Below are 26,497 nucleotides of genomic sequence, written 5' to 3'. Positions count from 1 at the left end.
TGCAGGTTCCTGTACAGCACTTTTTAAAATGACTTTGGGCATGTATGCATATGCATGTTTTCATGCATTTACTGCTGTGTCCTATTTTTTGTATGCTGCTAAACTCGGAGCACATTTTTGTTTGCAGACTCAGCTGTGTGTATAGCCCTATTGAATCCTATAAAGCAGCATTTAGATGCGTGTAAAACGATGGAGAATATGACATTCACTCATCCTCATCTGATACAATATTGCTAACAAAAATGTTCCCAATGGAATGGATTCCCCCAAAATACTATTCCTTAACCAGTTGCCGATCGCAGATAGCCGAATGACGGCTACACTGCGGCCGGCCAGTTCTGGGAGGGCGTCATATGACGTCCTCCGAGAATGCGCTCTCCTGTGCGCCCCCCGGGGGTGCGCACCTGGTGATCTCTGTGATCGTTGTGTCCTACGGACACAGCTGATCACGTGATGTGGTAAAAGGCCAATCACAGCGGCCTTTTACCACGTGATAAGCCGTGTCCAATGACACGCTGATCACAGGGAAATGCAACTGCCGGTTCTCGGCTGCACTGATGATCAGTGCCCTGATTGGTGCCCAGCAGTACCACCAACCAGTTCCGCCCACCTGTGCCCAGCAGTGCAACCACCTGTGCCCAGCAGTGCAACCACCTGTGCCCAGCAGTGCCATCCAGAAGTGCCACCTACCTGTGCCCAGCAGGCCCACCCACCTGTGCCCACCAGTGCCACACACCTGTGTCCACCAGTGCCACCCATCAGTGCTGCCAGTCAGTGCCACCAGTCAGTGCCCAGCAGTTGCGACAGTCAGTGCCTAACTGTGCCGCCAGTCAATACCTAGCAGTGCCACTAGTCAGTGCCCAGCAGTGATGCCAGTCAGTGCCACCTAGCAGTGCTGTCTATCAGTACCCATCATCAGTGCCACCTATCAGTGCCGCCTCTCCGTGCCACCTCATTAGTGCCGCCTATCAGTGCCCATCAGTGAAGGAGAAAAATTACCTGTTTGCAAAATTTTATAATAGAAACAAAAACTTTTTTTTTTTTGCACTTTTTTTTGTTTATAGCGCAAAAAGTAAAACACCCAGCGACGATTAAATACCACCAAAAGAAAACTCTATTTGTGAGGAAAAAAATGATAAAAATGTCATATGGGTACAATCTTACATAACAGCGCAACTGTCAAAGTGTGACAGTGCTGAAAGCTTAAAATTGGCCTGGTAAAGAAGGGGGTATAAGTGTCCGGTAGGCAAGTGGTTAATTTTACTTTGATTGGATTCCCTACTCAACTTTTTCTGCAATTTATAAAATGGATCTATGGATCTTTATTGCATTACTGTATATTTTACTCTTGGGTTGTCCAAACTTTTCCCTTTGAGCAGATCCCCTAATCAGTGCTCTGCAACTTTCTTCTACCTCAAGTTTATGTAATGCACGTTATAAGAGGTTTTAATATAACTACAATGTTTTATTTTGGACACAATAGATTGCATTTTCTGAATGAAATAAAACTATGCCATGCCTGGAATTCATCTTTAATGGATTTAATTGGGGTACTAATAGGTAGGGGTTAGATTTATTTTACTACAAGGTCAATTTTAAGTATATCTGGATCTGCTGGTCACTTTGACATGGTTTTCTTGGGACACCTACAACCTAGAGTACAATGCGGCAAATATGTCTGCATGAACATGTGTAAGACAGGGCAAATGCACTTTTAGTTCACTTTCTCTTAGGAATAAATGGATGTAGTGACACTTATGAAGGTTGTGACAGGGATAATGTGCAGGCTCTACACAGCGAAGATCCTGAAGAAGCAGGAACTGGCATGCCAGTTCAGGCATCTCAAATAGGTATTACTCTACATGCCAAAAAGAGGAATCCCCAATCATCATTTAAATATCTATGCCCTGATGCCTTGTAATTAAATACATATTGTTGTAATGCATAACCCAGTTGCCTACCTGCATTCTGACTCACCCCAATCTGCAAAAATTGCTGGCAGCCATCAGCTTAGTCAAATTCATATGAATATAACCCTTTTGGTGTGATAATAATGGGTAGAAAAAACTGCAGTTTTAGACCATAAAACGTATCATGTATTAAGAGATTTCCTCCAGAAAATGAAATACTTACTGACATGGGTGCATAGACTGAATTATCAAAACTGCCAGTCCATTGGCCAGTTTGTCAGTGAAACTCATTGCGCCATATACAAAAGCTGCACTGACCTGCAAAGCAAGAAATAAAGATAGTGTCTTAGTTGTAGCAATCCGTACTATACTTTACACAGAAAAAAACTGCAAGTATATCTAAACCTCAATAATTATCTGGTCTGAAATCTTGTGTCCCTGTAACTTCCTAAGGGCTAAACTGCACAGTCTTCTCCGTTATCTTCGGTAAACTACTAAGCAACACTCCTCTGTGTAATATAGCACATCGCTGTGAAACACACCAAAAAGCTTGACACAAAATTCAAAATAACCCTACATTCGTAACACACAAAGATCAAACACAAAAAGGTATACTGATATTGAAATCGACATTTTTTTTCCAACAGCTGTACACCTGATTATTTTATCACTTTATAATATTTTTTTATTGGATGACCATATTAAATATTTGGATAGTTGGTGTTGGTATATACTTTTCTTTGTATGTTGTGAATTTAACCCCTTCACACCTAAGGGTAAAACAAATATAAATGCCTAAGCACAATTCTGCAACGTTGACATGTGTTAGTAAAACCGTACATATCATCACAACTACTTTGTACATCCATGTGGATTATACCTTTATCTTTTCAGGACAAATTGGGCTTTCATTTGGTGGTAAAATGGTAATGGATAGCTCCTGATTTTATTTTTTATTATCAAAGGAAAACTGACCCAAAATAGTAAAAAAAAAATATATTTTTTTATTTAGCTGTGTTTCTTGTTACGATCATAACCTACTACCAAAAAACAACTCAAAATAAAAATAAATTTTTTTTCTTTCTTTAACATTTTTTTTTCTCTCTATGCCAGGAGTTAGAGAGATACAATGCATCTCTTCTCCATTCATGGAGAGAAAAAGCAAGAGGGCCAGGCTGCACAGTGATTGATCACTGTGATAGCCAATCAGAGGCTATCACAGCGATCATGTGACCCGGAATTGGGAGTCCCGATCGTTAGAACGGGACCCGGGGCTCTCAGTGACACCAGTCTTTATGCTGGGGGCGCGCTCCCAGCACAAAGACAGGTACGCAAATATGCTGCCCCATGGAAAAAAGCCCAGTTCCGTGAGGCCGTATATTAGTGTGACGTAGGCGTCAAAGGGTTAATGTTACTTTGTATTTTATACCATGTTTTTTGGTGTTTCACGGCATTGCGCTATGTGAAGCATCATATTCAGAACTTCATATTTGTGACATTGTTTTTGTCATCGGTATTCCTTCAGGGAAAATTATATAACCTCCTGTCCCATAGCCAAAGAAAAGGAACTGAGCAGCAATCCCTCCAAAATGAGTGTTAACGGATCCTGTTACCGGGGTCATCAGAACTAGTATCTTAATTGGAAGATTGCCCCTCTGTGTTCCAGTGGCAACCTAAAATATGAAAATTCTCCATTTTACTTTACGTAATAACTGTAAAATGGACAAATATTGACAGTGAATCCCCCTAGTGGAGGCACAGACAGCAATAAAAACGTAACACGTGTTCTATTCCTGCTGTCATCTTCAGGTGATTGGAAACTGGCGAAAAAAAAAGGCAGATGGTCCCCTACTAGGCACAACCCCTTTCCGTTAGGCAAGGCTTCATTTTGCTGCAAGTCATAACCCACAAGACAGAAGGGTAGAAACTCTGTGTCCCATGATGTACTCAAAAGAATTTTACAGGCACAAAGCCTCTTAATCATTAAGACAGGGGTGTCCCAAAGCAGTGACTACAAGGAGATGGCAACACAGCAACAAGCCTATAAGCTTGAAAAAAAACAAAACCAGAGAGGGAAAGAACCTCACACAGCAGCCTGCAAAAACACTGAGCAAAGGCAGTATCCACAGCTGCTCTAACATCAACCTAGCAAAACTTTGTAAAAGCATGAGCTGAACACCAGGTAGCAGCCTTACAAACTTGAGCTACTGAAGCTTCATTTGTTACAGGTATAGCACCGTAAACTTACACAGCGCTTTTCATGTATATCTATTTATATCTATTTATTACATTCACATCAAGGAGCATACGATCTAACGACCCTAACTCACATTCATGCATATCCATACTAGGGCCAATTTAGACAGGAACCAATTAACCTACCAGTATGTCTTTGGAGTGCAGGCACTAGGAGAACACACAGACTCCAGGCAGGTGGTGCCGTGGTTGGATTCGAACCAACAACTCTAGTACTGCCAGGTGGAAGTGCTAACCATTTAACCATGCCGTGAAAACATTCCACTGTCCTTGAATGAGATTGGAAAAAGGGCACTGCCTCAAAGCAGACTACCATGTTTACCAGGACCATCATGCAAAGGAGAATTGAGGGATATGTCACAGTCCTGAGCAAATCGAATCCTCAGAGTAAGACATTTTTATGGAGGGAGGATCACTCTCACCTGGACAGTATCCAGGGTCAGGCCCACATATTATAACCTCCGGGCTGGGAGTAAGGCAGATTTATGGAAATTGAGAACCCCGCCAAAGCTCTCCAGAGTGTGAGAAGTAGAGTGCTCCTTCAGAGGCAAGTCATCTAGGTATCCTATAAATAGGGATACCCTGGGTCTGCAGAAAGCACAAAACTAAATCCACGACCTTGGTGAACACTCTAGGGGTGGTGGAAAGGCTAAAAAGGTAGGGCCACAAACTGAAAATGGCAATTCTCCAATGCAAAACTTCAGGAACTTCTGATGAGGGGGAAAGGGCGGAACATGTGGGTAAGCATCTTTTATGTCCACCAATGCCAAGAAATCTCCACTCTGAAGAGAGGCCACCACCAAAGGCACCACTTCCATCCATAACATTTGCACACAAAGAAACTTGTTTAGTCTTTTGAAATCAAAAAAGGGCCGAAACACAGTTTGTTTTCATAACCATGAAGAGGTTCATCCAGATCCCACAAAACCTTTTGTCCACTGGAACTAGAATGATTACTTTTTGTGGATTCAAAAGAAACATTTCAAAACATGTAGCAGGGAGGGGGAAAGATGTGAAATTCCAGCTTGCAGATGCAAGTTACTGCATTTTCCACAATCTCCTCCTAAATCTCTGCAAACATCCCTCACATGAGCTCAAGGCGAAAGGAATGCTTCATTGAGTAGAAGGACTGGCAGGTTTATGAACCACATGTTTACCCTTTTTTTCTAAGAGGTGACTTAGTTCTCTTACCCCTGATATCTTAAGGATGTAAATCAACCACAGCAGAGCCAAACATTCCCATTGAAAAGATAAACGTTCCATATGCCTCTTGCAGGGAGACTCTGCTGACCAACACTTCAGTATCTGAAGTCACCTTATTGAGACAAGTAACCTCCAGATCCATTGATGGCATGCTTCATTTTTAGTGAACTCATTCTCTTTGGGTTATTGCGAAGTCAAATTTTTTGGCAGAGCGAAAACCTGTGTACATAACATCCTTAAGGTGAGGACGTGTAGGGAAGGATTCAGGATTTTGTGGTGGCCACAGGTAATCCAAGTCCTGAAACCTTTGGAGAAGAGAACTCGGGAAGTGGTCATTTTAAACAAGTGCAAACAATGTCTGCAAGAAAATTCACAAAGGGTTTTTGGGTTTGAGATAACCTCTGACCCTGGGATTCTTCAGGAGTAGAATCTTCAGAGAAGGACTCCATCACATCCTCTTCTACTGGAATAGATTGGTCTCCTTCTGCTTTCATTTGTAACCCAGGTGGTCTAAAAGGCAAGTATCCTGGAAAGCTACTGCTGTACCCCATCAAGGCCAAACAAAAATTCCTCCCTTGTCACACAGGAATTGGAGGAAGGTGCCCCAACGTAGGCGAGGTACCCAATACATGGAGGTAGTCAGAGCCGCAAGGAATACATTGCCTCTTGGAGGCAAATTACATGGAAGGCTGTGTCAAACCACTAGTGTGATGGTTATCCCAGGAGATCCCCCTCCAAATCTGCCACAAAGAAAGTATATATGCGTAGTCTCTGGAAATACTTGCTACGTCCAGCAGTTCTGCCAGAGAAAATGTTTCTGCAGACGAGCAAGAGTGGTTGTGACCTCTAGTTCCTGCTCCAGCTGCTTTTCAACTCAACTGTCATGCTGCCATTGGAGATCTGCTGTGTCGACCTGTGCCTGACATGAGGGGTAGACACGATGGCGGCTGCCAGGGACCCTGCCTCAGTCATGATGTCACCAGCTGAACTACACACCTAGCTTGGTCGTCCAGAGTAACTGCAAGAGAAACTGTGCCTCCCTCATTTGGTGGCCTGAGCCTGACAACCTCTCTGCACTGTATCTGCTATGTAGCACTCAGGTGGCCTGGGAGTCAGGTGGCCAAGGATAAAGTGGGAAAATAAAATTAAAGTGGTTCTAAAGGCTTATTTAAAAAACAAAAAAATAACAAAAACATGTCTAATTATCTGCTCTTTGCAGTGGTTTTGCACAGAGCTGCCTCCTCTTCTTGGGTCCCCCACCAGCACTCCTGGCCCCTCCCTCCTGTCGGAAGCCCCCACAGCAAGCAGCTTGCTGTGGGGACACCCGCTGCTTCGTGTGTCTATTCGCACACGGAGCCACGACTTGGCCCTGCCTGTTCTCTCTTCTCATTGGGTCACTGGCTGTGATTGACAACAGTGGGAGCCAGGGGGGCTGGGGGGGATGCTGCACAGAGAAGGTTTTTTACTTTCATGCATAGAAAGCATGAAGGTAAAAAAAACTTGAGCCTTTAGAACCACTTTAAAGTACAGCTGTCCTGTGACACTGACCCCCTCTACATAAACTCCTTGTACTCACCAATCCAGCCACCTCAGCCCCCAAGGGGGGTCTAATCTTCATAACCCTGTCGTAAGGCTTATGAATACACTATGTGTCCGATAATGTAAAGAAAAAAATTGTCCTTAAGTTATTCACATAACTAGGATTTCACGAAATTGCATTTTTCTTGATGTGGTCCCCAATTAGATGTTAGTGCATGCATTAAGATGCTTGTCAACTTGTATCAGCATGCATTAATGTGACATGCATTACAAACTGCATTGCAGTGTGTGCTACCATGTGATAATGCACAATGACATGTCATTGATTCCAATGTAAAATGTATCAAAGGAAAAAGTGTGAACAAGCACCAAGTGTGATTCTGTGACCTTACACAAGCATTAGGAACAAAAAAAAAAAAAAAAAATGGGATTGCACAGATGTTAGCCATTTGTTACATTTAAAACACATCACATGAACAGGCTATTTATTAAAAGCAGAGTAAGGAAAGTTATCTGCAATGCCCAAAGAAACTAAGTGCAAAAGTCAACCAATTAAAAAATTTACATACAATGCACATTCAATTTATGCTGAAGCGATATCTCTAAAAGACTCCCTGGGTGAGTGCAGAGGTATTGCCAAAGAAGGAGAGATCTTAGTGGGGTATCTGTCTCTATTCCCTTTACCCTACCAGTACCTCTGTGCTCACCCATAGAGTGTTTTAGTGATATTGCTCCAGCATAGATCGTACGCAAAATTTATGTAAATTTTGATACTGGCTGATGTTTATTAAATTACTAGTCTTTGGATTACATTATACTACTTATTGTACACGTTTTTGTTTCTATCGTTTAACAAGCCTCATTCTTACTCCTGATGACGTTCCGGTAAATGTGTTGAGTCAAGTCGCCCAATCTTTATATCACCATAAGAATCAACACAATGTGAAGGTAATATACACTATATAACCAAAAGTATTGCCTTTACACGCACATGAATTTTAATGGCATCCCAGTCTTAGTCCGTAGGGTTGAATACGGAGTTGGCCCACCCTTTGCAGCTATAATAGCTTCAACTCTTCTGGGATGGCTGTCCACAAGGTTTAGGAGTGTGCCTATGGGAAAGTTTGACCATTCTTCCAGAAGCACATTTGTGAGGTCAGACACTGATGTCGGACGGGAAGGCCTGGCTCACAGCCTTCACTCTAATTTATCCTAAAGGTGTTCTCTCGGGTTGAGGTCAGGACTCTGTGCAGGCCAATCAAGTTCCTCCACCCCAAACTACCTCATCCATGTCTTTATGGACCTTGCTTGGAGCACTGGTGTGCAGTTATGTTGGAACAGGAAGGGGCCATCACCAAACTCTTTCCACAAAGTTGGGAGCATGAAATTGCCCCAAATGTCTTGGTATGCTGACTCCTTAAGAGTTCCCTTCACTGGAACTAAGGGGCCACGTCAAACCCCTGAAAAACAACCCCATACTGTTCTCCTGGCAAATGCCAAACCCAAACACATCCATCAGATTGCTAGACAAGAGAAGCGTGATTCGTTATTCCAGAGAACACATTGGTGATGTAAGGCTTGGATGCAGCTGCTTGGCCATGGAAACCCATTCCATTAAGCTCTCTATGTACTGCTGTTGTGCTAATCTGAAGGCCACACTAAGTTTGGAGGTCTTTATCCAATGACTGTGCAGACAGCTGGCGACTTCTACGCACTGTGCGCTTCAGCATGCACTGACCCTGCTCTGTCATTTTACGTGGCCTATCACTTCATAGCAGAGTTGCTGTTGTTCCCAGTTGCTTCCGCTTTGTTATAATACCACTAACAGTTGACCGTGGAATATTTAGTAGCAAGGACTTATTGTACAGGTGGCAACTCATCATGCTACCACGCTTGAATTCAATGAGCTGCTGAGAGAGACCCATTCCTTCACAAAATGTTTGTACAGTCTGCATGCCTAGGTGCTTCATTTGATACATCTGTGGCCATGGAGGTGATACAAACACCTGAATCCAATGATTTGGAGGGATGTCCCAATACTTTTGTCAATATAGCATATGATGCAATTGCATAACATTAAGTTGTAAATGTATCTTTATGAACAGATAGGCATAAAATTGGGACAATTTGTAAACGAGTAAAAAATGCACTAAAATGATTCCTGAGAGCAATATGGTTACTTATTAAATAGATTTTTAATGCATTATGATATCAATACAATGTATATAGCAAGTGCAGCGCTCGTAGCCAATAAATTAAATAGATAAAAATCCAGTATCATAAACCAAATAGAATAATTATAAGGAGCAGTCCCATAAATATAAATAATTCAGGATGAAGGAAATAAAATATTCAAAGGTGACTTCGTTGTCTGGGTAAAGGTGGAAATGAAATGCGCACTCACCGGACGCGCATATTAAATGCGCCTTGTATGTATAAATCCTGATGTTAAGTAGTAGGGGGTCTTCCTTCTGTTGGAACCCAGATGAGTTGTCCTTCTCCCTTAGAAATGCTTGTGTGGTCCTAGTGGGTGCTGTCACTCCCGATGGGCTAGGTGGTAGGTGGTGATCCGTATCAGCGTTGGACCTGTGGGCTAAAGTACTCCCCCAGGGGACAACAAGGATACTCCCATAGTGTAGTAGGTTAACTTTTTATTAAATAAAGAGGTACTTCACATTAAAAGTATAAAAAAACGTTGCAGACAGTTGTCTGTAGGAGGACTGACCAGCTGGTATGTTATAATGGCCGCCGGAGCTCCACGATGCTCCGGCGGCGTGACGTCACGGCGTGGTGTGGCTCCTCCTGACGCGTATCGTGCTACTGCACGTCCTCAGAGGGGGGGGGGGGTCGCCAAACACGCCACGCGCCGTTCGTATTTCTAGACGAAAAACGGCACATGCGCAGTAGACCGCGGCCATTTTGGAATAGCGCAGAACGAACTGCGCATGCGCGGGGATTACGGGCGCCATTTTTCCTTAGTCTTATCCCATACAGAAACAGACTGATTGTCTGTATATTCATCTAAGGGGAGAGGATACAATGAATCGGCAAGGGACTATAACGATGTCCCTTGCCATTAATGAAAAGCCATATATAGACCTATTATAAACATAATAGAACCCATCAAGACAAATTTAGAATAGATGTCTATCTAAACCTGATGGGAAAAAAGAGAAGCTATATGGGAAAACTTTAGTATAGAGGGAAAACCTACAGCACCATCTAGTGTTTAGATAGAAGGATGCTAATGGATGAATTAATTCATCCTAACAGTGTCTATAATGGACAATATAAACAAAAACTGGTTTTTCACTCAGATAGTGGAACCAGTATAAAATAAAATAACCAGATATAAAACATAATTTAATGTAAAAGATTAATAAAGAATTAATGTCCCATTTTCCATGGACTTAAGGTCCGTGCGCATGTGCCATTGTCGTCCTCATATATTAAAATAGTACAGTCAAAAATCTACTCAAATAGATAGACATGGTGAGAGTATTTAACATAACCACCAACCATGTAGATAGCTAATAAACAATATAAAAATATAAGAATGTATATATAAATGAACGAATAAAATATCAGAAAAAACCATGATCTAATAATAAGACCCAGAAGAGTACATGTACAGGATGGGAGGTGTCTAACTATTTTCAATGAAACAGTTAATATCGACCTCAATATTGAGGCCATTGGGTTTTAGGGAGCAAAGTTCATATATTCATTTCATTTCCAATTGTGAAACAGCCCGTCTTTTATTGTTTTCACAATTACCACCTAGCCCATCGGGAGTGACAGCACCCACTAGGACCACACAAGCATTTCTAAGGGAGAAGGACAACTCATCTGGGTTCCAACAGAAGGAAGACCCCCTACTACTTAACATCAGGATTTATACATACAAGGCGCATTTAATATGCGCGTCCGGTGAGTGCGCATTTCATTTCCACCTTTACCCGGACAACGAAGTCACCTTTGAATATTTTATTTCCTTCATCCTGATTTATATTTATGGGACTGCTCCTTATAATTATTCTATTTGGTTTATGATACTGGATTTTTATCTATTTAATTTATTGGCTACGAGCGCTGCACTTGCTATATACATTGTCTCTTTTATAGGGTATTGGTACCTAATTCCGTGCATAGCAGCTTGTTTTTATACTAAAGGCGCTTTTTCACTTTTTACTCTTTACATGATATCAATACAAATTTGATTTTATTAATCAGACGATGTTGAGTACCTTAATAGTCTGCTTTATTAATTGGCGGTACATTCTAAGACTGCCAATTATTCATTCCTTCCAAAAGCAAATGCAAGTAATTAAAAGCGGACCACAGTTACAATACTAGTTAGCAGGTGAGCACTTGTATCTGGCACAAAATATCCTGGTCTTGATGGGAATAAAGCATTCTTCCTTTCTCACTAGTGGATAATACAATATAATCCATAGACATAAACTGAAAATGACGCACACATTAATGTACATACTGAGTGAGGTCCAATGAGATCAGCTGTCATGGATAGGGAAGTGACCAGAATTGTTGCAGAACCAGAGCCCAAAATTATGGCAGCTCCATAGACTGATATTCCAAGGTCAGGTTTCAGTGCCACCCAAGCAGCAAACACTGCAATTGCCAAGAGACCTATAAAATAGGTAAGCTGTAAGACATGAAAATAAATTCAATGAGTCAAATTACTCAAAAAGGACAACTACGTTCACAGGCAAAATATCAAAATACAAAATTACAGAAACTCCAAAACTCACATTGCGTCCTATCCAAGCATTAACTGGTTTCATGAGAAATGAAGAAACAAAGCCACTCACATACATCACTAAAGGAATGGTGGCAATATAATTCTGTAGGGGAAAAAATAAAAAAAAAAGTTTAATCAAAAACAAGCAGCTTGGTGTACAACCTAAATTTTAGGTTACATCTCAATCACCATGTACCATGCACCAAGTACCTCCTCACCACAAGTTCACCCTCAATTCCCCTTGCACTCTACCCAGCACCCCTTTAGTAGTTCCACATGCTGCCATTATATCCCTGTACCCTCAACTCCGCGTCCTCTCCAGTTGTTCCACATGCCAAACTGCCAATTGACTCCCTGTCTCTGAATCCCCTTTTATTACCCGCACCTCTCTAGCTATTCTACATGCCACTTTGCGCACAGCGGGGGGACAAATTGGCAGTTTGACAACAGCATTACTCTACAATGAAGCCTGTAATCAGTGTTTGCAGATATCATTAAACGCCTGTCCAGTTCTGGGAAAGGCGTCCATGGATGTCCTCCCAGACCGCACCCGCAGCGATGCACACACGGCGCTGTTGTTGATTGCTGTGTCCTAAGGACAGAGCTAATCACATAAAGTAACAGGCTAAACACAGCGGCCTTTTACCACCTGATCAGCTGTGTCCAATGACACAGCAGATCACAAAGTAAATACAGTTGCCAGTTATCGGCAGCACTTTCCTCACGCTGTCACAGCGTAAGGAAAGTACTGCCGATAACCAGCAAATGTGACAGAGGAGATCTGCACTGATGATCAGTGCCATTATTATCAGTGCCGCCCATGAGTGCTATCCAAAAGTACTGCATATCAGTGCCCATCATTGCTGCATATCAGTGCATCATCAGTGACTTCTCATCAATGCCCACCAGTGCCGCTTCATTAGTGCAGCCTATCAGTGAAGCCTCATCAACGCACATCAGTGAAGGAGAAAAATTACCTGCTTGCAAAATTTTATAATAGAAACAAAGAAAAACTTTTTTTTCAAACTTTTTGCTTTTTTTGTTTATAGTACAAAAAAATAAAACAGTGCCAATTAAATATTACCAAAAGAAAGCTCTATTTGTGTGGAAAAAAATGATAAAAATGTCATATGGGTACAGTGTTGCATGACCGCGCAATTGTCATTCAAAGTGCAACAGCACAGAAAGCTGAAAATTGGCCTGGGCAGGAAGGGGGTAAAAGTGCTCAGTAGACAAATGGTTAATAAATGAATCAACACACCTTGTCAGTGTTTGTCAATGGCTCAAAATTGTATTAATTGATCCATTTCATAACCCACTATTTGTTAAAAAGGTAAAAAGCTTATTTTCAAACACGTTTTTCTGTTTAAAGTACATGTAAACTAGAAAAATAAATGTCTCTAATTTGCTCCCTTTTGACCTGTTAATTATACAAATAAATGTTTTTGTTTTTTTTTTAATATCTGTTCAACTGAAAAAAAAAAAAAAAAAAAAAAAAAAAAGCAACTGTTCCTTAAGCCAAAACTCTTGTAAAATGGGTAACAGTCCACCAGAGGCAGAAAGAACTGAAGTTAATCAGCTAGCATTGCTCCTTACTATTGTGGACTACACACTCCCATTTATAGGGTGACAATGCTGCTCAATATGTCTAGGACAGAAATTCTCCAGGACAAAATAATAAAATAAAAACCCAAGGCTGCCATCACATAGGTAGAAATTGCAGCATAATACAAAAAAATATATAAACAATTTGTTCTTTTGAGGAGTTAAAAGATACAGTCAGGTCCATAAATATTGGGACATTGACACAATTCTAACATTTTTGGCTCTATACACCTTGTTCTTGGGAAAATGCCTCAAGAACAAGCAGGAACTGAAGACAGTTGCAGTAGAGGCCTGGCAGAGCATCACCAGGGATGAAACCAAGCATCTTTTGATGTCTATGCGTTTCAGACTTCAGGCTGTAATTGACTGCAAAAGATTTGCAACCAAGTATTAAAAAGTGAAAGTTTGATTTATGATTATTATTCTGTCCCATTACTTTTGGTCCCTTAACAAGTGGGAGGCACATATGCAAACTGTTGTAATTCCTACACCGTTCACCTGATTTGGATGTAAATACCCTCAAATTAAAGCTGACAGTCTGCAGTTAAAGCACATCGTGTTCGTTTCATTTCAAATCCATTGTGGTGGTGTATAGAGCCAAAAATGTTTGAATTGTGTCGATGTCCCAATATTTATGGACCTGACTGTACCTTGGTAATCTGTGCCTTGGGTGCCAGTGTCCCATGTTCTGGATGACAACCTTCCATTAATCTCCATCAACTTATTTAGGTTTATTCCTAACATCTAAACTGTATCTTTGATGCTTTTCCATGCCAACATCTCCTTGTTTAACTTTCATCTAATCCCAAACCTGCCCTGTTCTAGAACAGCAGTTTTGTAAATCTATACATTGGAGTGAACTTCCTTCAATGTTATATTCTTTGCAATATTGCCTGTGCCATGGGCACCACAGTAAAATCAAAGTAAACACAATAAAGAGGTAAAATACATGGCTAAAATCTTGGTTTAAGAGAGAATAAGGGTTTTTAAAGAACTTTTTATTGAGATACAACATATAAACTAAACAAAAAGCACCTGAAAGTAAGAAAGTAAATGTAAGGTGTCGTGCTGTGTTTGTAAGAAGATTTGAGGTATATTAAAACTACATGGAGGGGGAGGGCAAAAAAATAATGAGGCAGACAGGTTAAATAGGAACCAGATACTATTGTAAGATAAAATATTGACAAGATGATCCCCGGGTTGCATATAAACATTAAAGAATGAAACTTTACTTAAAGCGTAATTCCACTCTTGCGGATAATTAAAAAAAGCCAATCCCCTCTGGGTGAACAATGTACATTGCAGCGATTTTAATAAACTTTGTTGCAGTGCTGTTTCTGCGCTGAAGGAAAAGCGGCTTGTTGTCTGCAGAGTTAATTTGAATGGGAGTGACTTTTTCATTATTACTCAGCTGATGAACTTGCAGTGTTCTAATGAAGAAAATGTAGGGTCTGCTTCTCTTAGAAGTGATTAAACCTTTGGGAGTATAACAAAAAATTACATTTCTGTTGCAAATAATAACTAAAATTTGACTTGTATCTTAGTGCAGAAAATCAGTGAGCCAATTACAGAAGCAAGAAACAATATTTCCCAAGCTGTGCAGAACGCCAAGTTTGCCATATTGCATTGAATATACAGAAAATTACAGTGCTGCAAACTGAAAATAGGTAATTTTCAATAATATTTAACAATATTGTCTATGTAGCAATTGTATATGCTGTTTTTTTCTGAGCTACTTTTTTTTCCCCAGAGAAAATGAAGCTACCCTTTTACCCCCTGGGACCGATGCATTTTAAGGAGTTTCAGATGCCGGGAGGTGGGCTTCTGATCGTGTGACCACTGTGATGGACCATCACAGCGGTTACATGACTGGAAAGCTCCCAATTGAAGTAGAGATTGGAAGATTTCAGGGGTGTGGCTTGATGGTGGACCTGAACGCATGCTAGTTCCTAGTGCTCCGACCTGTACTATGGATCTGATCAGTCATCTTGCGGTGTATTCACCCACTTTTGCCACCTACTTACCCTCCACTCCCCGTCATGGTGAAAATTGGGCAGGACAGACCTCCTATAGTGGTGGAGAAGCTCACTAAGTTCCACCATCAACATGATGCCGGCACCCACGAAGCCTTTTGGAGGACACTTTGCTGCACCCATCTCGATCTCCTAGCCCTACATCGCTCCATTTGGAATCTGAATCACAGGACGAAGCGGCGGCAAAACCCACGCTATTGGCAATCATGCAAGCTATTCGGGATTTCAGAGCTGCCCTCACGGCTCAGGTCGAGAACCCCGCTCTGGCCTCCTCCACCAGGAACCCTGCCACAGCCTCATTTTCTCAACTTTTAAGACAAGGTGGTCATACTTTGTGCAGAGTAGGGTCAACTCTCTTACAACGGCAACTCCATCTCCGGACTTCTCTGCGAAAGGTCAGAAGCAACAAGCCTCTTATGGAAAAAGCCAGTCTACGGGCCACAGGCCTTCCTTATGTTATGCTCTACCCAGCCAAGCTGAAAGTTACCTCAGCTGGTAAAACACTTTTCTCTTCATGTCTCCTGTTGAAACGACCACCTGGCTGAATGATGCCGTCGATCCTCCACAACAATTGGCCTCGCTAGATAAGTACTGGCTACTTATCTTAACTTATCCTGCCCGCCCTGTGTCTACATTCCATCCCTACAGCCAGGATGTCTACGTCACCAGACTATCAATATCTTATACAGTCTCCTGTACCCTCCAGACTTGTTGACCTGGTCCCACTGCTGATAAACCTTTCAACTCCTGTGTTACAACAATTTAATTGATGCCCAGCCGGACACTTACCTACTTGTGTTGGACATGTCTCTTTTCCCCCTTCCCTTTCCCTTCCTTCCCCCCACCCTCTCCTGCTTCCTCTTTTTCCCCCTTTGCCTTGGCCTCCCCGGAGGGCTGTCACCTGCTGTGGCTTCTTGGATACAGGACAAGATAGTGGTGTGTTGCCGCCTTCTATGCAGGAGGCTCTTACTGTATTGCTTTTGAAAGGATCCGACCAAAGCGATTCATACATATCAATCTCACTTATCAATGTGGACGTTAAGGTATTGGCTAAGGTCCTGGCTAACTGTATAAATAAGGAAATTGCTAAATTGGTTGGTAGTGATCAGGGAGGCATCATTCCAGGCCATGCCACTAGAATGAATATCAGACGCCTCAATAATCTTCAGTACCCTCATGCATTCGTGGCCATGAGGGTTGTTGTGTCCCTTGATACACAAAAAGATTGACAGTGTAGAATGGCCTTATCTTTTTCAGGTCCTTCGCCTATTTGGCTTTGGCCCCCGCATCATAGCATTTGTAGCAAACCAAAAACCCTAGACCAGAAGCCTATCAATCGCGGGCATGACCACCAAATGTGCAAAACGTCACCGTGTAGACCACATTTCCAGAAACACCTATCTCCGCCAGTCGGATTAAAGTGAGCAGTCCGCGCTGGGACCCAGTACCACCGCAGGAGAACTTTGTAGGCTGCCTCAAGAATGACTGTATTGAGTGAACATTTCGCCACCATCCCCCAGGCCATATGCCAATCCTCCGCCACAATCGAGGCACCCAGATCTCGCTCCCATTGAGACATAAGACAGGGGTGGTGAGGAGGACCTACTGTTAAGGAAGGCATAAATTACAGAAATGAGACCAGGGGACCCTGGGGAATGCTGACAGACGTGCTCAAAAGGCGTTCTGCGGTAAGGGTATGTAGAGGTACGACGGAGGGATAGGACCCAGTGGCGTAATTGTAAATACCGATAATATTCCCGTGGCGGGACCCGCCTTGATTCTTGAAGAGACTCCCATGATGGAAACGTACGAGCGCTCAGAAAATCATATACAAAAACAAAGCCATGGGAGGTCCACCAAGAGAAAGAAGGGGGATGTTCTAGGCCTGGCGGAAATAAAGGATTATGCGTAATCGGCAAAAGAGGTAGAAATGATGAAATCAAATTACCCAAATATTTTACAAAATCCCAGGTTCGTAAACTGTGAAGCATGATAGGGCTCAAATCCGGAGGGCGCAACTTAGGCGGGAGCCACGACCCATTTTCAATGCCCTGGCTAAGGGAAGAAGGTTCTCGCCCAAGATTTGTTGGGATGGTGTTCTTGGGGTCATAGGAAGCATTCCTCCTCCAAACGCGGCGAGTTGAGTCGATGTCAAAGAGCTCGATTTTGGTCTCATCTGACAACACTTTCAACCAGTCCTCCTCTGCATCATTCAGATGTTCAGTGGCAAACTGCAGACGGGCCTGGATATGTGCTTTCTTGAGCAGCAGAGGGACCTTGCGGGCACTGCTAGATTTCAATCCTTGTTGGCGTAGTGTGTTACCAATTGTTTTCTTGACTTTGGTCCCAGCTGCCTGGAGATCATTGACAAGATCCTCACGTGTAGTTCTGGGATGATTCCTCACGGTTGTCATGGTCATTGACACTCCACGAGATCTTGCATGGTGCACCAGACCTAGGGAGACTGACAGTTGTTTTGTGTTTCTTCCATTTGCGAATGATTGCACCAACTGTTGTCACCTTCTCACCAAGCTGCTTGGTGAGAGTTTTGTAGCCCAGTCCAACCGTGTGTAGGTCTACAATCTTGTCCCTGACATCCTTGGACAGCTCTTTGCCATGGTGGAGAGTGTAGAATCTGATTGTTTGATTGCTCCTGTGGACAGATGTCTTTTATACAGATAACAAAATGAGATGAGCATCACTCCCTTTAAGAGACTGCTCCTAATCTCAGCTTGTTACCTGTATGAAAGATACCTAGTAGCCAGAAATACTGCTGAATGATAGGGGATCAAATACTTATTTCCCTCATGAACATGCAAATCAGGGCATAATTTGTTAGACACGCATTTCTTTTGAATTTTTTGTTGCTATTCTGTCTCTCAGTGTTACAATACACCTACCATTCGATTTGTAAACTGATCATTTCTTTGTGAGCGGACAAACATTCAAAATCAGCAGGGGATCAAATACTTATTTCCTTCACTGTATATATACGCCGCCCTGTAGCAGTATTTTTGCTATAGGGTGGAGGGAAAACAGTTAAAAAAAAAAAATGTAACTCAAAATGCAATTTATAGTGGTTTAAACAATTATTTACAAACGACAGTGAGCTACGTGTTTGAAAGATTATCTTGCCCTTGGATGGGGAAAATTAAGTCCATCAAAATGAACGTTCTATGAAAACTCTTGTACCTATTCTGTGCCCCTCCACTCCCAGTCCCCTCATTCAGCCATTATGCCTTTTCAAAATCCTATTATGTCCTATATTGTGTTGCAACACAGCCAAGGGGTGTACCCTTGTGGCTAACAGCAGCCAATGTTCTAAAAAGACTTGAGAAACTTAATGTGAACAAATTACCAGACCAGATGGCTTGCACTTGAGAGTTCTCAAAGAAATCAGCCATGTCACTGATAGACTATTATTGCTAATCTTTAAGAACAGCTTACTGACAAGAATGGTACCAGAGGCTTGGCGAAAAGCCAGCATGTTCCCAATAATTAAGAAAGGGCAGAGATAAATGTGTAGAAAAGTCAATAGCCTGTAAACTATTGGAGGAGATAAGGGACCATATCCAAGAATTTATAAAACCGTGTCATTAGTAGTAACCAGCATGAATTTATGAAATATCATTCTTGCCAGACCAACCTATTAACATTCTATGAGGAAATGAGCTGTAATCTGGGTAAAGGAAGGCCTGTGGATGTAATGTATTTGCACTTTGCCAAAGCATTTGACACGATACCACAAACGCTTAGGGCCAGTTGACACCACAAAAGCATGTTCCGGATGCATTTTTGCTTACAAGTCACAGCACACTCCATTCCAGTGTGTTTTTGACATGCATGCTCTACTTTTTTTTCTGCACAGGAAATGAACTGGAACTGACTGCATTGGTGTGAGCTAAAACCATTGGAATACATGGAAAACACATGCATGCATTTTTGATGCAGAAAAAAATTTGCACTGGACTGCATCTGGTGTGAACCAGCCCTTAATCCATACAATGAGGTCTACTGGCATTGACGATCGTGTATGTTCCTGGATAGAAAACGTGTTACAGAGGTGGATACAAATGGTGGTGAATATTCTGAACGGTCTGGAGTTGTGGGTACCCCAAGGGCTTTGACCTGGGACCAATTCTGTTTAATTTGTTCATAAATGATATAGAGTTTGGATAAACAGTTCAATCTCCATATTTGCTGATGACACACAGCTAAGCAGGGTAATAATAGGATATAGCAACTTTATAAGAGGACCTCAAAAAAATGTAGGGGTGGGCAACTACACAGCAAATGAGGTTCAATGGAGGAAAATGCAAAGCAATGCACTTGGAGGCAAAAAATATGAATGCAAGTTACACACTATGGAGAGAACCTCTGGGGGAATAGAGGATGGAAACAGATCCAGGGGTCCTAGTAGATGACAGACTTAGCATTCAATGCCAAGCTGCTGCAAGCAAGGCCAGCAGAGTAATAGCATGCATTAAAAGAGTATTTACTCAAGAGAAGAAACTATAATTCTACCTTGTGGGGTGGGGGTGGGGTCAGGGGGTGCATGCGTGAGTCAGCCCAAGATGGCCAACTCCTGGGCTATACACACTCTGGGCACGAATCTGCTCCCCGCTGAAGCGAACAGCCTCAAATCACACAGCACATTTCAAAGGCTGCCTCTGGAACATCTTAAGCACTGAACAATAGTCATTGGTCGACACAATAGAACAAAGACCCGACAATACATGGATCCAAAGCAGCAGTGCAAGTCCCAGGTTAAGAGGGCACCTGCTCCTCCAGTAGATGAGACTATGCGGCTTTCACTTGGCAGCTCAGAGGGACCGCAGGCAGCTCTCTTGAATTCCCCTCCGTAATGCAACCATCCCACTCTGATCCAGATGCCCATCTCCTGGGCAAAATCCAGGGCATAGCTCGCGAAGAGCTGTCATAAATATCGTGTAAAATCACTGGTGACCTCTTAAAAAGTAGTTTAAAAAAGAAAAAAAAAGTTGGTGAATGGGCATCTCTCCTGGGGCGTAGAATGGACAATGCCACCACAGTACTGGATGGGCACGAGAATTATATTAAACAGGATATGGAGCTGCATCAGATCAGGAACCAGCTGGAGGATGCAGAGAATCGGGCCCGTGGAAGCAACATCCAGATCAGAGGCCTTCCGAAGCCCATCACAGACCTCCAGGGCTCAGTGCGATCCTTACTCTAAGAACTGATCCCTGATATTCTTGTGGACCATCTGGAGATGGATAGGGTCCATAGGGCTCTCAGCAGCAGATGCACTGATGGGCATCCCCAGGACATAGTGCTCAAGTTACACTACTATCGCATGAAAGACCGGGTAACGCGAGCTGCTCAAAAGTCTACTGGGCTGTCCTTTCAGGACCATCCTTACCAAGTCTATGCAGACCTTTCCCAAACCACTATTTTGAAGAGCTTACCTTTTAACCAGATGTTATCATCACTATTTTTGTTAGCGTGATTTTCTGAACTTTGCCCAGATGCTATACACCTCCCCAGCCGGAAGAACATTTCTGGATAGATGCCTGGATTTTTGCCCCATACATCACTGGAACCTTCCAAGTAGCTATCATTGGGGTTTTTCCTCTCCCCCTGGTCCAGGAGTACTTGGGGTATCGCGGATGCCACTAAACTACACTCTTCAAATTGATGCCCACTTGTAGCAACTATTTCTATACAAACCACCCCCTAGTTTCAGCGTTAAATCTCCTAAACTCAAATACTCAGTAACTGGCTAAATTATCTGGTGGCCTCTGTAATCCTGAGCTGAGTGTAGCACTGAGATGGACTTACGAGTCCCAGCACCTTTCAATTGTGGTGTTCGGTCTCTTAGGGTCTCTTTTTGCTGCTTGCCTGTTGATGTCCCACCTTCCTACCAGTTATGGTCTTTTCATTTACATGCAACCTGGCTCCATCTTTTTCCCTTTAACGCCCCCCCCCCCCCTTTTTTTTCTCTTCCCACCTCACTTACCCTTTGTCCATGTCCCCCACCCCAAAAAAAAAAAAATCCCTACTACCTATATTAGGTGGAAGTAGTCCTTTGCGTAAAGTGATATATGCTACTGCCAACTGATCCTTCCCCTCGAGACCGCAAAGTTCTTGTGATGAAGGGTTCACTACCAGTGAATCTACTCTGCAATTGGCTGTTGTGTTGGCTCCTGAAGATTGAATTTCAGAGCCCACTTTGGATTGTCCTCATCTTCTCTTTTTTCATCATCTTCTTGCTCCTTTCTCTCCCCCCCCCCCTTCACCACGGGGGGGTAGCAGCAGAAGCGAGCCTAGAGGGTATTTAAGCTAGTGTTTTACCATGGACACAAATATTGCATTTAATCGGCTTACCCGAAGGATGCAGGGATTAATTTACCCCATAAGAGTTAAGGTCTTCAAATATCACCATGCCCAAAAAGTGGATGCGGCTTGCCTTCAGGAGACCCACCTGTCATCTATGCACATGCCACGGTTATTCGATGGCGGATAATTGTGCATATACCATATGGTGTCCCCGTTCAAAAAACAAGGTGTCCTCATAGCAATGCACAATGGTATACCTTTCTTGGATCGCCAGGTTATAGCAGATCTGCAAGGCCGATATTTAATTATCATAAGGGTTCTTTACAATACCGAGGTAACACTGTGCACCTATTATGCCCTGAACAAGAGGCAAATACGCTTCTTCTCTCATCTTATCTGTTCTATAGTCCCACCAAAAAGGCCATCTGTTGCTTTGTGGGGACTCCAATATGGTCCTGAATCCAGTATTGGACAAAATTGTCTTTTAGTCCTCCTGTCTCTTCCCCATCTTCTTTGGATTTCAAAGGCATACTTAAAGCTCATGACCTGGTGAAAGTGTGGTGAAAATTCCACCCCACAAATAAGGATTTCACTTACTTTTCCGACCCTCATAATAGTCACTTGAGAATAGACCATATCTTTGTGACTCCAGCCTCTTTCTATTCTGATCTATTCTAATCCATACGGTCCCTTGGTATGATCACAACCCAGTTCTGGCACACTGTAATGTATGCCTGCAATGTCCTTGTGCTCCAGTGTGGAGTCTCAATGATGCCTTTTTATCCTTCTTTCACGTAGTGAAAGACATCAAAATCCACTACTAGGCTACTTTCGAAAAAATACGCACTCCGTCTCTTCCTATACAATGCTTTGGGAAGCTTATAAAGTGGTCATTCGGGGCTACATCATACAGTTATCTCTGCATCGTAGGGAGCACATACAGCAAAGAACAGCTCTGGAGAACTCAATGCAACACAACTGTGCACAGATCTTAATCTCTATTAGTGCAGAAATGTGATAGTCCCACACCAAAGTAAGTAAAATTCAATATATTACATAAGATACAGTCCTTTTCCAAGAAAAAAGTACCTTGACCAGTGTTCACACCCGTTGTGTTATCACACACCGCACTCAGCAGAATTAGGTGAATGGAATGCCTTAAATTATAAACTCAGGAATCCAAGATAGAACTCGAATAAGCCTCCAATCTCAGGGTGAGGCAGAAATCCCAAAAGTAGGCAAGTGAAATGCCTTTATCTTAATGCCTCAGAGGAACTTAGAGCAGCCTCCAACCTCCAGGGTGAGCAGAGGTTACGGTCTTTTTTTCCCCTTTCTGTATAGGTGTTAAGTGAGGAAGATTTTGAGCCATGGTCAAACTTTCGGGAAGAAGCTGCTGAGTAGTTTGGTTTTTCATACAGAAATTGCTGTAGTGCACCAATGCACCCACTGATAGTGATGCTGGTACACTGTCCTTACAGTCTTTCATACGCAGAAAACTCTGCAGATGGATAGGTGGGCATATCCTCATTATAGAGAGACCAGCAGACCAGTTTAAATTCCATTCAGTTTACCAACACAGTTTACCAACAGATTCATTGTGTTGGTAAACTGAATGGAATTAAAACTGGTCTGCTGGTCTCTCTATAATGAGTATGCTGCTGCCAGACTCATCCACCTTACTAACCATTCTGTATCAGCCACCCCTCTCTGCCAATCCCTCCACTGGCTTCCCGTTGCCCAAGGGATAAAATTCAAAACATTAACATATAAAGCCATCTATAACTCTGCCCCAAATTACATCACTGATTTTGTCTCCAAATATCACCCAAACTGTACTCTCCGCTCCTCGCACGACCTCCTGATCTCTATCTCCCTTGTCTTCTCCTCCCATGCTCATCTCCAGGACTTCTCCAGAGCTTCCCCCAAACTCTGCAATTCTCTACCCCAATTTATCAGACTATCGCCTACTCTGCTCACTTTTAGGCGATCTCTGAAAACCTCTCTCTTCAGGGAAGCCTATTCTGCCGTCAGCTAATAATGGAGTCTTCTACTCTTCCTACCAGTCCATCCCCCACAGTTACTACCTTTTGTACCACTAGCCCCTCTCTCCTAGATTGTAAGCTCTGAGGAGCAGGGCCCTCCTATCCCTCTTGTATTGAACTGTATTGTTGCGGTATTGTCTCCCATTATATTGTAAAGCACTGAGCAAACTGTTGGCGTTATATAAAGCCTGTATAATAATAATAATAATGCTAGCAGAGGAGTTGTGTGGAAGATTGAATGCTGAGGAAGTGGTCCATGACCTGGGAGGGGTCCCCTAGGTCAAGGTGAAGCATGGTCTCCAGGCTGGGCTCAGGAAGATCCATTCAGCATCATGCTATGAACAGGATTCATGGACTGGAAGCAGTGGGAGCAAGGAGGACAGAGTGAGCACACCCAGGGATTCACAAGGGGAGAGACTGTCACATATAGCAAGCTTTCAAAAAGGACAGTGCTCTGCTTAATCCTTTATCATTGTCCTGGGAGATCTTTAGAACAGCCAGGAGGGCTGGTAGAATCTGCAAACTGTGCAGCTGGGAGCAGTCCTACAGGGGAGAGGAGATACTTCTGCATGCAGTTTGCAGTTTCAGTAGGGCTGAGAGTCCCTAACCTGTAAGGGGCTTTGCTACTGATCCATAAAAACTGACTGCATTTAAGAACAGTTCAGGATCCTTTTCTGTAAATAGGAAGGAAGTTGTGTCCGTGCATTGATTCTATCAAGCTCGGCATCCCATAATCCCTATTATCCCATCCAAGTTATTTCATCTAATAAAATAACAAAAACCTAGCTCATGGACTGTTCACTGACTGTGGATGTAAGTGTGGAAAATGTGTTGCCTGGCTGTGGGAGGCTTAGGGGGACCCAGAAACAATGTGGACCTCGAGGGCTGCGCTACATACCAAAGGGACAAGGTTGCACAATCTTTAACATTCAGGATAATTGTTTATTGTAACAATGGCATAGCATAATAACAGCAACGTACAAAACCATATAATGCAGTACAGTGTGACAACAGTATCTGGGCACATGTAACAGGAGATACAAATCAAAGCAGTGCAACATTTCAAATGCATGAAGGACAGGACTCACATTAAAGCAATACTAACGGTTAATTTTGTTTTGCAAAATAACAAACATATTATACTTACCTGCTTCATTCAGTGGTTTTGCACAGTGCAACCTGGATTCTCCTTTTCTCGGGTCCCCTGCCAGTGCTCCTGGCTCCTCCTTTCTGTTGGGTACCCCCATAGCAAGCAGCTTGCTATGGGGGCATCCAAGCAAGTGCATTCCCAAGCAGCTGCAGCTTGGCCCCACCCCCTCTCTCATCACTGGCTGACTGGCTTTGATTGACAGCAGTGGGAGCCAACGGCTCCCGCTTGCTGTCTCAGCCAGTGAGGAGGCAGAGACCGGGACAGTCAAAGCTGTTGTGCACATCGATGGATCGCGATGGGGATCAGGTAAGTATTGAGGAGGCTGGGGGCACTGCTCCACACAGAAAGGTATTAAACCTTCATGCATAGAATTCATGAAGGTAAAAAAACTTGAGCCTTTACAACCACTTTAAGGGGGGGTTGAGAACCCCCAGAAAAGATATTACACTGTCAAGGTCAATGCATCCAATTTAAAAAGCGGAGTTCCACTCACGCTGTCATAAATAAAAGTCAGCAGCTACAAAAAAACTGTAGCTGCTGACTTTTAAAAAACACACACTCACCTGTCCCTCGGTCCCACGGTGTGTGCCCTACTGAAATCAGTATGCAAATGGACAATCAGCCTTTTCTTCAGAGGAGAAACAGGTAGCAATCTGCAAAAAAGTTTGTTAAAATCCTTGCAATGTACATTGGTCTCCCAGATGTGATTTTTTTTTCCCTCAACAAAAGTGAGGTTACTCTAACTTATTGACTGGTTTCACTTATTGCCTATAATTCCTTTTTAACTTCAATAATCTAAAAAAGCAAACCATAATCCTTTCTGTACTTGACAAATTCATCAAAGTGCATTTTGATTGGTTGCTATGGGTTATTTTAACTAGAACATACAAAAATATTTACTAAATGGTACAAAAGATCAAAAAGTTTAATTAAACACTGCATAAAATGAATATATATAAAATGGTTCTTTACCTTTGGAAGGTGCAATGAATTGGTCAGGTACACAGCTATATATGTCTGAGACAGGTTTACAATGAGACGTGTGCACATGTACAAAATAGACACCTGCAAGAACAGAACTCAGATAAAAAGTACAATATAAAAAGGTCAGGATAGATTCTTTCTGTAGGGACCCTGCCCTACACAGTAGTGTCTGTAACCTAAATGTAATGCTGCTGGGTTGTAGTCAGCCTGAGCATAGATTGTTCTAGTTCTGTTTTGTAAGGCTTCTCCCAAGATTAGTTTTATTGTTTCCTTCTGCCTGCTGCTGGAGTGTCCCCTGCTAAAGAGCAAGATTGAAAATTTTGAGTTAATATTTATGTATCCCTGGCAAACATAGGAGGTTTACTGCCATTGGTTCATGCTGAGGAAAGATGTGTGTGTGAACTCTGCAGAAGCACTCTTGCCTCCTGGGCATTTGCTGGGAGAGAAGGATGTGTACAAAACAAAATATGGTGAGGTGCCACCAGATGTAGGATGTTGCCTAAGAACAACACAAGAAAACAAAAGAAAAAGAAAATAGTCTACACACCTATAACGCTTCCCTCAAACCAACGTTTATTGTATAACAATATAGCATAAAATAGCATAAAAAACACATTGCAGCAGAGATACAGATACTAATCCCAACCATGTCCCCCCCCCCCCCCCAAGAGGGGACCCCCCCAAAATAAGCACCC

General features: G+C 42.6%; 1 protein-coding gene across 2 annotated transcripts in view; it reads right to left on the bottom strand.

Moving 5' to 3' along the window:
- The window catches only part of MFSD12 (major facilitator superfamily domain containing 12), a 172,825-nt gene that overhangs the window by 40,836 nt on the left and 105,492 nt on the right, over positions 1–26,497 (bottom strand). For both annotated transcript variants that reach the window (XM_089687901.1, XM_089687900.1), the window contains exons 5-8: positions 25,791–25,883; positions 11,681–11,773; positions 11,404–11,574; positions 2,134–2,228 (exon numbers count right to left, since the gene is read on the bottom strand). In XM_089687901.1, the coding sequence (XP_089544027.1) occupies positions 2,134–2,228; positions 11,404–11,574; positions 11,681–11,773; positions 25,791–25,883 (452 nt within the window). The remainder of the gene's footprint in view (positions 1–2,133; positions 2,229–11,403; positions 11,575–11,680; positions 11,774–25,790; positions 25,884–26,497) is intronic.

The sequence above is a fragment of the Staurois parvus genome, unplaced genomic scaffold (genome assembly GCF_062004578.1).
Source record: "Staurois parvus isolate SC_StPar_1 unplaced genomic scaffold, SC_StPar_1.0 ptg000439l, whole genome shotgun sequence".
In the NCBI taxonomy this organism is placed as follows: domain Eukaryota; kingdom Metazoa; phylum Chordata; class Amphibia; order Anura; family Ranidae; genus Staurois; species Staurois parvus.
This window is presented reverse-complemented; position numbering and strand designations above follow the sequence as displayed.